The sequence below is a fragment of the Somniosus microcephalus genome, chromosome 2 (genome assembly GCF_052327205.1).
Source record: "Somniosus microcephalus isolate GS21.2 chromosome 2, FLI_Smic_1.0, whole genome shotgun sequence".
NCBI lineage: Eukaryota > Metazoa > Chordata > Chondrichthyes > Squaliformes > Somniosidae > Somniosus > Somniosus microcephalus.
Window position 1 is genome coordinate 131128803 of NC_140988.1, and position 18350 is coordinate 131147152.

Here is an 18350-nt window from a genome sequence, read left to right on the forward strand (position 1 = left end):
TGTGGGGGGAAGAGGGAGAGCAACGGGGGGGAAGAGAGCGCGACGGGGGGGAAGAGAGCGATTGGGGGGGGGAAGAGACTGGGGGGGGAAGAGAAGAGAGCGACTGGGGGGGGAAGAGAGCGATTGGGGGGGGGAAGAGACTGGGGGGGGAAGAGAGAGAGCGACTGGGGGGGGGGGAAGAGAGAGAGCGACTGGGGGGGGGGAAGAGAGAGAGCAACTGGAGGGGGGCAAGAGAGAGAGCGACTGGGGGGGGTAGAGAGAGCGCGACTGGGGGGGAAGAGAGAGCAACGGGGGGGGAAGAGAGCGACTGGGGGGGGGGGAAGAGAGCGACTGGGGGGGGGAAGAGAGCGACTGGGCGGGGGGGGGGAAGAGAGCGACACGGGGGGGGAAGAGAGAGCGACTGGGGGGGGGAAGAGAGAGCGACTGGGGGGGGGGAAGAGAGAGAGCGACTGGGGGGGAAGAGAGAGCGACTGGCGGGGGGGGGAAGAGAGCGACTGGGGGGGAAGAGAGAGCGTCTGGGGGGAAGAGACGGGGGGGGGGAAGAGAGAGAGCGACTGGGGGGAAGAGAGCGAGCGACTGGCGGGGGGGGGGGGGAAGAGAGCGACGGGGGGAAGAGAGAGAGCGTCTGGGGGGGAAGAGACGGGGGGGGGGGGAAGAGAGAGAGCGACTGGGGGGAAGAGAGCGAGCGACTGGGGGGGAAGAGGGGGAGCGACTGGGGGGAAGAGAGGGAGCGACTGGGGGGGTAGAGAGAACGACTGGGGGGGAAGAGAGAGAGCGACGGGGGAAGAGAGAGCGATTTGGGGGGAAGGAGAGAAGAGAGAGCGACGGGGGTGGGAGAGTGAGAGCGACGGGGGTGGGAGAGTGAGAGCGACGGGGGTGGGAGAGTGAGAGCGACGGGGTGGGAGAGTGAGAGCGACGGGGGGGAAGAGTGAGAGCGACGGGGGGGGGAAGAGTGAGAGCGACGGGGGGGGGAAGAGTGAGAGCGACGGGGGGGGGGGGGAAGAGAGAGTGACGGGGGGTGGGGAAGAGTGAGAGCGACGGGGGGGGGGAGAGAGCGACGGGGGGTGGGGGGGGTGGGGGCGGCAAGAAGTGAGCGACGAGGGGGAAGAGTGTGAGCGACTGGGGGGGGAAGAGAGGGAGTGACGGGGGGAAGAGAGGGAGCGACGGGGGGAAGAGAGGGAGCGACGGGGGGGGGGAGAGGGAGCGACGGGGGGGGGGGAGAGGGAGCGACTGGGGGGGGGGAAGAGAGGGAGCGACTGGGGGGGGAAGAGAGAGAGCGACTGGGGGGGAAGAGAGAGAGCGACTGGGGGGGAAGAGAGAGAGCGACTGGGGGGAAGAGAGAGCAACTGGGGGGAAGAGAGAGAGAGCGACTGGGGGGGGGAAGAGAGAGAGCGACTGGGGGGGGGAAGAGAGAGCGACTGGGGGGGGAAGAGAGCGCGACTGGGGGGGGGAAGAGAGAGCGACTGGGGGGAAGAGAGAGCGACGGGGGGAAGAGAGAGAGCGAAGGGGGGGTGGAGGGGGAAGGGGGGCGGGTGGGGGGGGAAGAGGGGTGGGGGGGTGTGGAGGGGGGGTGGGGTGTGAAGGGGGTGTTGTGGGAAGGGGGGTGTGGGGGTGGGGGGTGGAAAGGAGGGGGGAGATATACTTAAAGTACAGGAAACTTTGTGCTATCCGGCACCCACGGGACCGAGCTGCTGCCTTGCCTTAAAACTGCCCTACTCTCCAGAGTTAATGTTGAGAGATACGGAGATTCTTATCTCCGTATTTCACAACAAACACTGTTGCTTAGCAACAGCTTCGGGTGTGGCTCTAAAGCTCTGCAGCTGAAGCTGTTGCTATAGCTACAGACCTTGCACAGCTTGACTGTTCAAACAAAGGAAAATAAACAAACAAAGAATAAAAAACGGCTGCTGATTTTTGTGGTGGCTCCAGATTGCCGGATAGCTCACCTCCGGATAGCACAAAGTTTCCTGTACTTATAAAACATTTTTGGTAAATCTTTCTATAACATACACTTTACAACCTCACCAATCTTTTTATTAAAAAAGGGGTCCTCACCTCTGTGTTGTACCACAAACAATGGCCGCCGTTTGCTTTTCAGTTGGAAAGATTAGGCCCCCGCCCACACAGTCGATTGTCTCTCGGTCACCAGGACCCGATTTGGAGCACAGAAGCCCCACCCACACTCTGTTCCTGTACTAAGATGGCCGCGCAGGCACTCTGTTACACACTGAATCAAAATGGCGTCGCACTGAAACTTTTCGCCCTCCTTGACAAAGATGGCTGCCGTTAATCTGGGGCTGTCAGCAGAAGAAATTTCCTCCGCTGCAAACACAGGATCTTCAGATTATTATTCGGGGCTTGCGACCTACCCCAGTTGCTTATGAAGCCTCCCCACCTACTGACCCTGGGAATGGAGCTGAGGCAGCACACCCTCTCTCCTCTGCCAGTGTTTGTCTCTGCCTAGGCCGGGAGCCTGGGTCTAGAGTTGCACTGCTGGCAGTTGGAGAAGCCTAGGCCCCGGGCCTGGAAAAACGGTGAAAGGTAGGAGAATTATAGAGGTTAGAGAAAAGATTTACAAATTAATTAACTTTTTTAAAAAACAATTTGTGTTTTAAAAGCAACTTTTTTTTTGCTGGAAATGTAGATTTGAAAAGAAACACGCAGAAAGCGGGAAAAAGAAATGAAAAGTTTAGAATCAAAATGGCGGCAACTCACCTCGGTTCAGAACGATAAGGCCCGCCCACACACGCACCGATTGGTCGACCGTCAGGTCACCAAAGCGTAGGATTGGTCAATCGTCCCGTCACTCGACTGTAGGAGGGCCCACCCGCACGCGCCAGGAACCCGGCGTACGATTGGTCGACCTCGAGGTCACTCTGTCGCTAATGAGCGGATAATGAGATGCTAATGAGCAGAATGTTGAAAGTTTTTTGGATACCGCGGGCGCAATTTTTGTCCGGCCGAAACGTAAATACACTTAGGACGGTTCTGGAATCGTCAGCTTTCTTTCGACGTAACGCACGTGTAGGTACGCTCTATAACTTTCGAGTTAAATCAAGACAGACAGACAGAAAGACAGACGGAATGACAGACAGAAGTATCCTTTTATATATATAGATACTTTTAAAGAAGGTAAGTTTATTTTTAGCCATGTTAAAAACTTTATTTTCAAAAAATTAAATTTGTTTAAAATATTTAATTTAATGTAATTTTAACTAATTTTAATTACGTGATGTGTTAAAATTTATTTAATGTTTTAGTGTGTTTTTTGAGTGATTCCCATTCATACTTTTGACAGATCTACGCGGAGAGACTTGTCAAGAGTGTGAAGGGGGGATTCCCTTCTTTGATTGGTATCCCAGGGCCGCTTGCAAACTGTGTGTGTGCGTGTGTGCGCGGAAATGTGTGTGTGAGGAAAGGCCCAGGAGCGGAAATGTGTGTGTCAGGAAAGGCCCAGGAGCGGAAATGTCCGGACCTACGGAACCAGCAGGTAAGGAAGCCTCCGATCAGAAAATCTGGGCCAGTTTATCTCTTGAAACAAGCTATATGGTCTGTGAGCAATTTGAATTTCCCAACCTTTGTATTCGGAGCACTAGCACAAGACGGCTCCCTCTGGACATTATTCCTTTTTTTTAAATGCTGTTCAAAGTCGGCACACTACAGTATTAATAAATATTAATAACATTTTATGTAGTGACGATTTCTGCTCTAAGAATGAAGATTCTGGTTTATTTTAAATCCACACATTCTTGTGGCAGTGAAGGGGTGTTTTTTGAAACATGTTAGCTGATGAACTTGGAGAGACAATTAAAAAAATAATAATTCAAGTTTAATACCCAGTGATCCTATAGCTATCACACACCACGTAATGCACTTGCCATACAGGACAAGAGATCCCAGGTTTGATCCTTAGCCTGTGATGAATTATCTAGAATTCTGGTTCCTGGCCATTATGCATTAATCCCTGCTGAATCTGTGCACTTAAATGCTGAGAGAATAGGGTAGAGCTCACAATAATGACCTCCATGAGCACTTGCAGACTTTGCTTGCCAGATAGGTGTGGTAGTGGAGGCCTGTTGCTGCTCTCGGAACCATAACAGTGTATAAATTACTGCTTTTGGGAAAAAGGTAGGTCAGAGGGGGGAAATTTGAACTTTAACCAATTAAATTTGCACATACCTAACTGCTGCAATCTGTTTTTGCCAGCTCTGGCAGCAAGGCCATCTGCCCCTCTATCTCCATCCCTTGTAGTTTCCTATAATGATCCCTAGAAGAGTATTGTTTCAAACTGCTGAGTAAGAAATGGAGAAAGTTGCAGCTCTTTGCGTCTCGTCAAGTAACCAAATGCAAAGTACAGGTAGACTATCCTTTATCCGCACTTCCGAAAACCTCTAAAAACCGAAAGTTTTTTCGTGGAGCGTAAGTCGTGCGCACGACATGACCCGAGTGGTGCCAAACATGACAGGAGTGGTCCGGGAGCTCTGCCTTTCCCTGTGAGCAGGGCAAAGGGTCACAGAGTTCCCTCCTGGGTAGGAGATTGCAGGCCGAGCCGGGCAGTGTGAAGGAGGTACCGGGAGAGTGAACCCAACAATACAGCGGCCCGTCCGATAGCTGCAGCGGCTCGTCCGATAGTCTTTTCTTTACCCCCCCCCCCCCACCGGACCTGATTTGCGGGCCAGCTTAGTGTAGGAGTCAGCCGATATCCGGCTTTCCCACAACTGGCGGTGGCAGTCGAGCCCCAGACCCCCGCTAAGTCAAGGAATTCAGATACGGAGCAGGGGAGCCGGAAACCTCAATCGAACGGCAGAAATCAGCAGCCGTTTTGTTAGGTTTTTTGTCTTCCCCTAGCATTGTTTTTTCTTCCCCTAGCATTTTTTTTAAACAGTCAGGCTGTGGAAAGAGTCTCTGTAGCTTAGCAACAGCTTCAGAGACGCTTCCAAGGCAGAGCCCAAGTGTCTACAAGCTGTTGCTAAGCAACAGTGTTTGTTGTCAGATACGGAGATGAAAACCTTCTGAAATCCGAAAACCGAAACACAGCTGGTCCCAAGGTTTTCGGATAAAGGATAGTCTACCTATATAAATATAAAATCCACCAATGACTGCAGCATCAGGCCCCAATACATCCAATAAATAGTGGAGTACAGTTGTGCAAGATATGAGGTGTAGAGCAACAGACTTATAATATAGGTTAGAAGACTAAAATTATTTATAGTTTTTTTTTGAGTAGTTGTAAGTTTAATTATTAGTATTGGCATAATATATTTTTGCTCTGAGGTGACTATATTGGAGGTGTTGCTAACCATTTAATTTATTTGCTAATGTCAGGCAGAAGCATTGGCTAATGGCGGGGTCAATTTAGTATTAAGTCTGTTGTATTTGTATGCTTTGTGACCAGCATGAAACTTGCCCTTCAGGTGAAAGGCTTACAGAAATGGTAAATGGAAGACAAAGCAAGACAAACCAAAGGGGAGAGTGGGATATTAGCAGAGCAATGAATGCAGGACGACATTAAAAAAAAAAAGTGCTCGACAGAGAGCTGGCACTGACTCGATGGGCCTCCTTATGTGCCGTTATGACTCTTGACAGCACAGAAGGTTGACTGTTAAATGAAAATATTTAAAATCCAATTAAAACTCCAAACTTAAAAAAAAAAAAATCTTTTACTTTTACATTTTCTTTTCCTGCTTTAATGAAAATCAGAACTTAAAGAACTACAGCAGCAAAGACCATGTGGAAACTTGAACTAGTGGAAAGTTGAGTGTGGTTTTCATTCACGCAGATTAAATTAATAAATGATGCATTTACTTGCCCACATTTTCCCCCTTTCTGGATATGTTACTTTGTCAAACAACATTGATGTGCTATGCAAATTCTCCAACATGAATATTTAAAATGTCACTATTGAAGATGCAGAAGAATTTACTGTTGCCATTGATTGGCAGTATTTAAACTTACCTAACATTTTCTTTTCACTGTTGTCGTATTGAAGTAATCAAGTTTATTGCCCAGAATTGATACTAAAAAAATTTTGACTGGTAATATTGTAGTGCCTATCAACAGTGGATATACATACGGATGTATAATGCTGCTGGGAAAATAGTCAGTGCATTGAGTTTTGTTTTTTCCCAGCTGGTCTGCTAGTTCAGTGGTTTTCCATGATGGTACTGTTAAAACACATACAATACAAGGCTGATGCTTCATTTGTCTCATCCAGTGTTGAATACTTTCTGCTGTCTTGATAAGTCTGTAGTCCATTCATCAATTGGCGTTGAGTCATTGTAATGAATTGCAAGAAAATAGATAAAAGATTTTCTTATTAAATTGAATTCTGGAATAATTAAAATTATATTGTATAATATATTATAAATACACCATTTCAGCAGTAGAATATTTTAAAAATTGTGATTACATTCCTCTGGTTTCTAGACCTATCTTTTGTTCAAGAATGCAAGCAACAACATTGGGAAGTTTAAGACTTTAACTGGGTGAACTGTAAATAACATTGGATCTTGTAAATTTTAGAACTTTAAAAAAAAATGACGTTTCAAATCATTATTAATCTTGACATTTTTATTTTGTCTTTATGCTCTGGGGTAGAGAATTCCAAAGATTCATAACCCTCAGTGAAGAAATTTCTCCATCTCAGTCCTTTAATGGCCTAACTAAGGTCTTGTACTCAACATTGTCTCATTGCTTTTGCATTGTCTCTCAAATACACCTTGCTTTGAGGTCTTTGAGGAAGTGACAAACATTGAATGAAGGCAGCTTGATGGTTATTGCCTGCACAGAATCCCAGAACGTTTTTGATGCAGCTCATCATAAATGTCCACCAAAACAAAAATAGATGCTATTGTATTATTGGGAGTGGTTGAAATGATCTATTGTGTGGTTATTAGCCAGAAGTTCATGTAGGCATGATGGTAAGTGGGGTTCCTCACGACTGTGTGGTGGATTCTTTACTATTCATTATTTTATTAATGATCTTATGGGCATCAGTAATACTACTGAATTTTTACAAATTATACAAAAATTCCACAAAGTATATAGCAATCGTTAGCTGATTTAGATAAATTAAGTGAATTAACTAATCATTATGAAATTAACAGGAAAAAATTATGTAACGCAACTGAGGTGATCTTGGATAAAGTGTCTTGAAACTTTTCTTTGCGCGTACATAATAAATGAGGCTTGCAGGTGCTAATTTTTTTTATATATATTTTAAACAAATTGAAATATAAATTCATGAAAAGAAAACAACTGCAGCATTGTGATAGTTGCAACTATATGTGCTCTCTGAAAGGGCTGGTTTGTGCCCTGTTGGTGTTTTTCTCTGAAACATTTATGGGATAGAACACCATGTCGTCCAGTTCCACATCAGTGGATTGTGAATTGGGACTGATGGATGGCACCGTGCCACAGGTTGCTGCCTTTACTTTATGGGCACTAAGATCTTCTGGCTCACTAGAGGGCAGATTGACTTCTACTTCAAATGATGCATTGTTTGGTGTTGCCAACACCACAGATCCTTTTATCTTGCTTAAGGTGTTCCAACACTATCAATATTATGATGCGAAGGGCCTCCAGACTCTAATCTATCTGACTGAGACCAGTTTGAACGTTGTAGAGAATGTTTAATATTCCGATATACAGAAAGCCATTCTTAAATCAGTATTGCCAGCACTTGGAATAAGTATTTGTATTCCAGATGCTATACAAGTTTAACCATTAGTCTAAACAGATTAGAAACCAACCCTCCATATCAGTTCAGTTGCACAAAACTTCAAAGTAGATTTATAGTCCTTTCATGGTAGGAACAATTAGATAATGGACCAAATTCCTGACATTTGTGTGTCTAATACCACATTTACACAGCGTTGCTCGTTTGCATATCCATTGTCCACATGCTGCCATTTTGGAAGGTAAATTGGAGGTTATGCATGCATTAATTAAGCAAAGCCAGCACGGATTTGTTAAAGGCAAATAGTGTTTACCTAACTTGATTGAGTTTTTTTAATGAGGTAACAGAGGCTTAATGAGAGCAAAAGGCGTTTGATAAAGTGCCATGTAATAGGCTTACCAGCAAAGTTGAAGCCCATGGAATAAAAGGGACAGTGTCAGCATGGATACAAAGTTGGCTAATTGACAGGAAACAGAGGGTAGTGATCGGTTGTTTTTCGGACTGGAGGAAGGTATACATAGTGGTGTTCCCCAGGGGTCGGTACTAGGACCACTGCTTTTCTTGATATATGTTCATGACTTGGACTTTGGTGTACAGGGCACCATTTCAAAATTTGCATATGACACTAAACTTGGAGGTATACTGAACAGTGAGAAGGATAGTGATAGAAGGATAGTGATAGACTTCAAGAAGACATAGGCAGGCTGGTGAAATGGGCGGACACGTGACAGATGAAATTTAATGCAGAAAAGTGCGAAGTGATACATTTTGGTAGGAAGAACGCGGAGAGGCAATATAAACTAAAGGATACAATCCTAAAGGTGCATGAACAGAGACACCTGGGGGTATATGTGCACAAATCGTTGAAGGTGGTAGGGCAGGTTGAGAAAGTGGTTATAAAAGCCTACGGGGTACTGAGCTTCATAAATAGAGGCATAGAGTGCAAAAACAAGGAAGTTGTGATGAACCTTTATAAAACACTGGTTTGGCCTCAACTGGAGTATTGTGTCCAATTCTGGGCACCGCACTTTAGGACGGATGTGAAGGCCTTGGAGAGGGTGTAGAAAAGATTTGCGAGAATGATTCCAGGGATCAGGGACTTCAGTTACATGGATAGACTAGAGAAGCTGGGGTTGTTTTCCTTAGAGCAGAGGCGATTTGATAGAGGTATTCAAAATCATGAGGGGGTCTAGACTGAGTAGATAAGGGAGAAACTGTTCCCATTGACAGAAGGATCAAGAACCAAAGGAAACAGATTCAAGGTGATTGGCAAAAGAACCAACGGTGACAAGAGGAAAAACTTTTTTACGCAGCGAGTGGTTAGGATCTGGAATGCACTGCCTGAAAGGGTGGTGGATGCAGATTCAATCGTGGCTTTGAAAAGGGAATTGGATAAGTACCTGAAGGAAAAAATTTTTTGCAGGGCTACGGGGAAAGGGCGGGGGAGTGGGACTAGCTGAAATGCTCTTGCAGAGAGCCAGCTCGGGCTCGACAGGCCGAATGGCTGGCTCTTGTGCTGTAACCATTCTATGATTGCTATATAAAATTAAATCTGATGCAACATTTTTCCACGCCAGAGAGTTGTGTAGTATCATTTCTACTTAATGTACAATGTTTCTCATTGCCTTTGCAATCTAAAAGACGTGCCTGTGTCTACTTTCTTGTCTTGAAGTGCTACATCTAGGGGATCGGCTAAGAATATGGTGGTCATGTTGCTGTGGATTGTGCTTGTGCTAATGGTGTCTGCAGGTTTCAAGATTGATTTGAGTGTAGATGAAAGATGAATCCTTTCTCTTTGCTTTCCCATTTCACTCCATTTTGGTTATTCATGACAATTTTAAAAAATTCCACATGTATGGAATTTGAACCAAGTGGAACATGGTATAAATACCACACAGAATCCTACACCAAGTGCTTGGCATTGTAAGAGATATTGCTAGTGATACAGCTTCTGTCACTGTTTTTCACGAGGCTCCGAAATGTTTTGTACTTGGGTTTGGGTTGCATGTTTCTAAAGGTATTAACTTATACAATAATACAGAACAGAAGGAGGCCAATCGGCCCATCTCGCCTGTGCAGGCTCTGTGAAAGAGCTATCCAATTGGTCCTATTCCCCTGCTATTTCCCCATAGCCTTGAACATTTTCCCCTTCAAGTATTTATCCAATTCCCTTTTGAAAGTTATCATTGAATCTGCTTCCACCACCCTTTCAGGCCGTGCATTCCAGATCATCATAACTCGCTACGTAATTTTTTCCCCCCTCATATCACCACTGGTTCTTTGCCAATTACCTTAAACCTGTATCCTCTGGTTACTGACCCTTCTGCCACTGGAACAGTTTCTTAATTACTCTATCAAAACCTTTCATTTTGATCACCTTTATTAAATCTCTTAACTGTCTCTGCTCCACAGAGAACAACCTCAGCTTCTCTAGTCTCTCCAACAACAACAACTTGTATTTGTATCGCGCCTTTAATGTAGAAAAGTGTCCCAACATGCTTTACAGGAGCGTTGTAAAACAAAATTTGACACTGAACCACATGAGATATTAGGACAGAAAAGAGGTAGGTTTTAAGGAGCGTCTTACAGGAGGAAAGAGAGGCAGAAGGGTTTAGGGAGGGAATTCCAGAGCGCGGGGCTTTGGCAGCTGAAGGCACGGCCACCAATGGTGGAGTGATTAAAATTGGGGATGCCCGAGGCCAGAATTAGAGTAGCGCAGATACCTTGGAGGGTTCTGGGGCTGGAGGAGATTAGAGATGGGGAGGGCTGAGGCCATGGAGGGATTTGAAAACAAGGATGAGAATTTAAGACTGAAATGAGGAATTTCTTCACTCGGGGTTGTGAATTTTTGGAATTCTCTACTCCAAAGGGCTGTGGATGCTGAAACTTTGAGTATATTCAAAGCTGAGATAGATCGATTTTTGGACTCTAGGGGAATCAAAGGATATGGAGATCGGGCGGGAAAGTGGAGTTGAGTTCGAAGGTCAGCCATGAAGATCTTGAATGGCAGAGCTGGTCAGGGAGGTTGTTTGGCCTACTCCTGCTCCTAATTAAGTTCTTATGTTCTCCCTGCCCTTCAGTTCAACCTCCGGTTACTATACACTTTTCCCCCCTCAGTTCTCTTGTACCCGTGTCTGCTCATTCAGCCAACTGCAGTGCCAAAGCACTGTTTCTGACTCTGGTTGTGCTCCTCTTTGGACTTTGATGGACAAGACAGCAGTTGCTGAATACTTCAGAAAATGGACACAGTTGTCAGGTGCCATTACAGTAACAAACATCAGGAACATTAATGGGAACATAAGTAAAGCAAGGAGAGTAGTAACAGATACAGGAGCAGAATAGCATTCAGTAAAAAAAAAAAATAGACTTGCAGGAAGAGAGTAACACAGGAAGTTTGTGAAAGAGTGTGTGTAGCACAGACCCAGGGAAACAACAGAGCAACTCTTAAGGAGTCCTTTTTGGAAATATTGGTATGTATGGCTATTTCATACGTCTGATGTTAAACAGGACTACATGTACCAGTGCCACACGAGCCATGGTGGTGGTCAAGTCATTCGCAACCTAAGTATTTGCTGTCTAGAAAGAATAATGTGCTTCACAAGTTGCACCAGTGGAATCACACCAACCTCAGTCTTGCAAGCCTAAGCCCACCATTAAGTTCTTCCGTCCCCATCCATTCTTGTGAATAATTGAAGCCCTAGAGAGACAACTGAAAGGCTTTGATGGGGAGAAGGTGTCATAATGTCAACTCAATACAGGTAACATTACAAAGAAATGCTGTGCTATTGGCCCCAAACTACATGTGAGCAATACCACGTGAGATCCTGTAATTAATTTTTTTTAAACTTGACAGTTATAATACTGTATATTCTGTTTTACAGTAAGAAATTTTAGAGATGTGTTACTTTTATTTAAGTAAAATATTGATTTAATTTGTACTTGTTCCCTTTTTTATAAAAAATCAGGACTTCATGACCTGGGCAGATGATGCTAAGGAGGAAGGCTTTGTCCTCGTATCGTTTGGAGCTGGTGTGAAGTATCTATCAGATGACGTAGCACACAAATTAGCAGGAGCTCTGGCGAGACTTCCTCAGAAAGTGATGTGGAGGTATATATACGGGAGAAGGGGGGTGGGGAGATGGGTGGAAGAAAGCAGTAAAGCAATTGCTCATCAACAAATGAATTGATTTACTATTTGGGTATTGTTTTTTGCAATGTGCATTTTAAACCTACAGCTGGAACTTTCAAGTGTACTTTGATTTTATACATCAAGGTAATTTCACAGTTTCTATAAATAAATACAAAAGCCATGAAAGCTTTATGATTTAGATGATAAAAATAAATGTGAAATGTTTTCAACTTTAAACCTCAATGTCCAGTAGAAGTGCTTGTGCATCAACACAAGGTTATGTTTTCAGTAAGTATAAACCGATCAAATAAGTTTGTTACGACTAACCGAGCTCCCATAGTGCTGTTCGTGGTGAATCAGGTGGCAGATGTTATAAAGGGTGGGGGAGCAGGGTAAGGATTCACATCTCCACTAACCTGATTTAAAAAGTACCAGCTCAGTAAAGTATATGTTTATTGATTGGCTCCTGCAATATAAATAAGTAATGTTTTTCTTAACCACTGCAGATACATAAATCAATTTTGTTTCCTCATTATTTAAGTAAATCTTTTCATATCTTATGGGAAAGGATTTTTTTACTCAAGATATCGTGGGCAAGCTCTCAGTTTTCCTTCATTCCCAATTGTCTCAAAAACAGTACTTTTGTTAGCAAAAAGTTCTGCTAAAACAAATGGGACTTTTATTCAGAACCTCCATCCAAGCACTGCAATCTATCCAGAATTTCTGCTGTTTATTAGTCATGTTTTTGCTGGTTGCAAACATAAATAAAAGAAATTAACCAGGTGTAAGCATTTAAAATACATTACAAAATATGAAGAGTAGGCAGTCCCAAATTTCAATGAGGAAAGTGTCATTAGTCACATGTAACATGCTGTATTTGCCAAATTAAGCAACCCCCTGAATATAGTAATCTCTGTTGTCTTTTGTTCAGGAAAATTATTTCAGAAAAGCTTGAGAGTTCATGCTGTATTTGTTTTTCAAATCCTGCTAATTGTACTTGCGCTGCTTCGAAGCATGGTTTCCCTGGGCATTTTTCTCCATTTTCAATCCATACATGGGAGAGACGGTGGAATTGGGGCTACAAATGACAGTCCTCACCTTTTTTTTGAATGGCCGAGTTTGCTGTAATTAAAAGAAAAGTTGAGTTGGCACTGATTTAAGTGGGGAATTGTTGTTTATGAACTTAACCCTAGGATACTCAAGCGTCATAGGCCTCTGACTGAAAATGTTGTTATGCATATTTTAAGTACAGAAAATGCGTATTTGTAGGTTTTAGTACGTTTCTTGAAATGTGATTCTTGTGTTTATTATTACAAACATTACCTTGCTGCTGAGATTTCAAAATGGTGGCTGAAACAATATTAATCAACTTTTGGCTTTTTTTGGTAATTTTTGCCTACCATGCATTGGTTGTTTTCACATGTGCCTAACAGTTATCATTGGAAATTTATGCTCTTGTTTTGCCTCCTTTTGAGTGGTGCACTTCCCAACTATTAAGTTGTTTGTGATTTATTATTTTACAAATGGCATTTTAGTTAAATTTCTGCAATATGACAGAAATTTGCATAATATATGTGTAATACCAAAAGTTACCCCTTGAGAATGATGAACAAAATGTGCGGCAGATGCAAGATGTATCCAGTGGCATCACACACGATAAAGTGAAGTGTGACCTTTAGGCCACAAAGTTTAATTACTGTTAAGTAAACTTTGGGTGAAATCTGAGTTTAAATGCTCTTTGGGTTTAAGGTTGCAACCCTATTTTTTTTGATGAGAGTACATCAGTTGGTTCACTGAAAGGTTAGAGATTCTGACGCCTATGCCAAATGAATACCTTTGTTTCTCTGCCTCTTTTTGAAATGTGATACAGAAATTTGAGTGTGATGCTTGTTGTGATCGACAGGACATACACACTAGATGCACCAATTTCTATAATTACAAATCTCCCATGACTTTACTCATTGTGATTTGGAGGCTATGAGCATACGAAGGTGACCGGCAGGGAAAAACAGATGTTCCATCAAGCCTGCCCCCCATGCGTGATGGCTGGAGCATCATGACTAGATACTTCCTCCTCCCCACCCCCCCGACCCCATCCTGCAGCCATGTAATCTCTTGGGGGAGACAAAAAAAAGAGAACCCCAGGACAAATAAGGGAAGTAAATTCCTCTCCGACCCCCTCAGGTAATTGAAACCAGTTAAGATGATCATGTATTATCGGTTAATCCACTTAGCTTCTATATAATGCGATCTCTGCCCCAGTCAAGAACTGGTTCAGCTCCCTATTGAAGGCATGCAAAGAATCAACACACGCCGCACCAGCCGGCAATGGCATTCCGGAGGCTCACTATTCTGGGAGAAGAGGAACCATTTAACATCCTGTTTTGCGTAATTTAAACACATGTCCCCTGATCCTCCCCCATCTGTCAAACTGGAATGATCTATAAATAGGCACGCTTACCAGCCCTTGCAATATTTTATAAACTTCCAGCAGGTCGCCTCTAAGTCTACACAACTCGAGAGTAAATAGACCGAACTCTTTAGGGCTTTAAACTAAAAAAGTGGGCGAGAGTGGTCAGGTGTGGGGAAATTTAAAAATCTAAAGAGAAAGGTCAAGGCAATAAAGCAGTGTAGCGATTTGGGTAAAAATAAGCAGTGTGTGACGGGAAGGAACAGAGAGTTTAATGTTTGCAGTGCAGCAGAGAATAAGGTCAAAGCAGGGAATAATGGTAAAAATTTAAATTAAAGGCTCTTTATTTGAATGCACGAAGCATTCGTAACAAGATAGACAAACTAGTGGCACAAATAGAGATAAATGGGTTTGATCTAATAGCCATTACATAGATGTGGTTACAAGTTGGCCAAGATTGGGAACTAAATGTTCCAGGGTACTTGACGTTTCGAAAAGACTTGCAGAATGGAAAAGTAGGGGGAGTAGCCCTGATAAAGGATGACATAAGGACAGTAGAGAGAAAGGATCTCTGCTCAGAAGATCAAGAAGTAGAATCAGTATGGGTGGAGTTAAGGAATAACAAGGGGCAGAAAACACTGGTGGGAGTAGTATATAGGTCTCCTAACAGTAGCTATACAGTTGGACAGAATATTAATCAAGAAATAGTAGGAGCTTGCAACAAAGGTAATGCAATAATCGTGGGGGACTTTAATCTTCATATAGACTGGACAAATCAAATTGGCAAAGGTAGTCTGGAGGATGAGTTCATGGAATACATTTGGGACAGTTTCCGAGAACAATACATCATGGAACCAACCAGGGAACAAGCTATTTTAGATAGCTTGTATTTAGATCTTGTATTGTGTAATGAGACAGGGTTAATTACCAATCTCATAGTAAAGGATCCTCTGGGGCAGAGTGATCATAATATGATAAATTTCACGTTAAGTTTGAGAGTGACTTGCCTGAGTCCTAAACTTAAATAAAGCCAATTACATAGGTATGAGATGCGAGTTGGCTAAGATAGATTGGAAAAATAGATTAAAAGGTATGGTGGTAGATAAGCAATGACTAGCATTTGAAGAAATATTTCATAATTCTCCACAAAAATACATTCCATTGAGAAACAAAAACTCCACGGGAAAAGTGATGCAGCCGTGGTTAACTAAAGAAGTTAAGGATAGCATTAGATTGAAAGGAGAAGCTTATAATGTTGCAAAGAATAATAGTAAGCCTGAGGATTGGGAGTTTCAGAAACCAGCAAAAGATGGCCAAAAAATTGATAAGGGGAAAAAATAAATGAGAGAAAGCTAGCAAGAAATATAAAAGCAGATTGTAAGAGCTTCTGCAAGTATGTAAAAAGGAAGAGAGTAACAAAAGTAAATGTTGGTCCCTTAGAGGCTGAGACAGGAGAAATTATTATGGGGAATAAGGAAATGGCAGAAACATTAAACAAATATTGTGTATCTGTCTTCACAGTAGAAGACACACAAAGCATACCAAGGATCTAATGAGGGTGAGGAACTTAACACAATATCAGTAGAGAAAAAGTACTCAAGAAACTAATGGGACTAAAAGCCGACAAATCCCCTGGACCTGACGGACGACAGCCTAGGGTTCTAAAAGAGGTGGCTGAAGAGATAGTGGATGCATTGGTTTTGATCTTCCAAAATTCCCTAGTTTCTAGAATGGTCCCAGCGGATTGGAAGGTCGCAAATGTAACACAGCTATTCAAGAAAGGAAGGAGAGAGAAAACAGGGAACTGCAGGCCAGTTAGCCTGACATCAGTCATCGGAAAAATGTTGGAATCCATTGTTAAGGAAGTGGTATCAGGGCACTTAGAAAATCATAACATGATCAGGCAGAGTCAACATGGTTTTATGAAAGGGAAATCATGTTTGACAAATTTATTAGTGTTTTGAGAATGTAACTAACAGAGTAGATAAAGGGGAACAAGTGCATGTAGTATATTTGGATTTCCAAAAGGCATTCGATAAAGTGCCACTTAAAAGGTTATTACACAAGATTAGGGCTCATGGCGTTGGGGGTAATATGGATAGAGGATTGGTTAACAGACAGAAAACCGAGAGTAAGGATAAACGGATCTTTTTCAGGTTGGCAGGCTGTAACTAGTGGAGTGCCGCAAGGATCAGTGTTGGGGCCTCGGCTGTTTACAATCTATATTAATGACCTAGATGAAGGGACTGAGTGTAATGTAGCCAAGTTTGCTGATGCGACAAAGCTTGGTGGGACAGTAAGCTGTGAGGGAACACAGTCTGCAAAGGGATATAGATAGACTAAGTGAGTGGGCAGTAAGGTTGCAGATGGAGTATAATGTAGGGAAATGTGAGGTTATTCACTTAGGTAGGAAGAATAGAAAAACAGAATATTTTTTAAATGGTGAGAAACTTTCAAATGTTGGTGTTCAGAGACATTTGGGTGTCCTTGTGCAAGAAACACATGTTGACCTTTATTGCAAGGGTGTTTGAGTATAAGTAAGGAAGTCTTGCTACAATTGTACAGGGCCTTGGTAAGACCACACCTGGAGTACTGCATACAGTTTTGGTGGTCTTATCTAAGGAAGGATATACTTGCCTTGGAGGCAGTGCAATGAAGGTTCACTAGATTGATTCCTGGGATGAGAGGACTGTCCTATGATGAGAGATTGTGCAGAATGGGCCTATACTCTCTGGAGTTTAGAAGAATGAGAGGTGATCTCATTGAAACATGCAAGATTCTGAAGGGGATTGACAAGGTAGCTGAGAGGTTGTTTCCCCTGGCTGGAGCGTATGGAACTAGGGGGCAGAGTCTCAGGATAAGGGATAGGTCAATTAAGACTGAGATGAGGAATTTCTTCACTGAGGGTTGTGAATCTTTGGAATTGTCTGCCCCAGAGGGCTGTGAATGCTGAGTCTTTGAGTACATTCAAGGCAGAGATAGACAGATTTTTGGACTCCAGGGGAATCGAGGGATATGGAGATTGGGTGGGAAAGTGGAGTTCATGTCTTTTATTTCTTGCTCCCCGGCTCTTGCCCCCTGGCTCTTGCGCACCCTCGCCCCCCCTCTTTCCCCCCCCCCCCCTGCTCTCGCGCGCGCCCCCCCCCCCGCTCTCGCGCACACCCCTGGCCCCCCCCCCCCCCACGCTTGCGCCCCCTCCGCGCGCCGTCCGCCCCCCGCGCGCTCCCTCCGCCCCCTTCCCCTCCCCCTCCTCCTGCCCCCCTCTCCCCTCCTTCCTTCCTTCCTTCCTTCCTCTCCCCTCGCTCTCTCCCCCTCTTCCTTCCCCACTCCCCCCCATTTCCACACACCTCTCCCCTCTCCCCCTTCTCCCTCCCTCCCCCCCTTCCACCCACCCCTCCCTCCTGCCCTCCCCCTTCCCCCATTTCTTCCTTCCCCCCCTTTCTTCCTTCCCCCCCATTTCCCCCGCCCCCCGTCGCCCCTCCTACTTCCCCCATCTACTCCCTCCCCCCTCTCCTCCCCCCTCCTCCCTCCTGCCCATCCTCCCTCCCGCCCGCCCATCCCCTCCTACCTCCCACCACCTCCTCTCTCCTTCCTCCCCTTCCCCCTCGTTACTCCCCCCTCCCTCCCTCCCTCCCTCCTTCCCCCTTCCTTCCTCCCTCCCTCCTTCCCCCACCTCCCATCTCCTCCCTCCTTCCCATCTCCTCCCTCATTCCTCCCTCCTTCCCCCTGTTCCTTCCTCCCTCCCTCCCTCCCTCCTTCCCCCTGTTCCTTCCTCCCTCCCTCCTTCCCCCTGTTCCTTCCTCCCTCCCTCCTTCCCCCTGTTCCTTCCTCCCTCCCTCCTTCCCCCTGTTCCTTCCTCCCTCCCTCCTTCCCCCTGTTCCCTCCTTCCCCCTGTTCCTTCCTTCCCCCCTTCCTTTTCCCCACCCCTTCCTTTTCCCCACCCCTTCCTTTTCCCCACCCCTTCCTTTTCCCCACCCCTTCCTTTTCCCCACCCCCTCCTTTTGCCCCCCTCCCCCCTCCTGTAGTGTATGTAACCGTTCCACCTTTAAGAGAACTATTTTAAGAGTTGCACTACTTTATCTTGGCTGCTGTATACTGTAATACCGGTGGTGACCACACAGGTATATAAGTGC

The 18350-nt window shown here is 44.6% G+C and overlaps 1 protein-coding gene across 5 annotated transcripts in view; it reads left to right on the top strand.

Annotated features, from left to right (window-relative positions):
- The window catches only part of ugt8 (UDP glycosyltransferase 8), a 221104-nt gene that overhangs the window by 148288 nt on the left and 54466 nt on the right, over positions 1-18350 (top strand). For all 5 annotated transcript variants that reach the window (XM_085962656.1, XM_085962647.1, XM_085962639.1 and 2 more), the window contains one exon: positions 11644-11786. In XM_085962656.1, coding sequence (XP_085818782.1) covers positions 11644-11786 — 143 coding nt within the window. The remainder of the gene's footprint in view (positions 1-11643; positions 11787-18350) is intronic.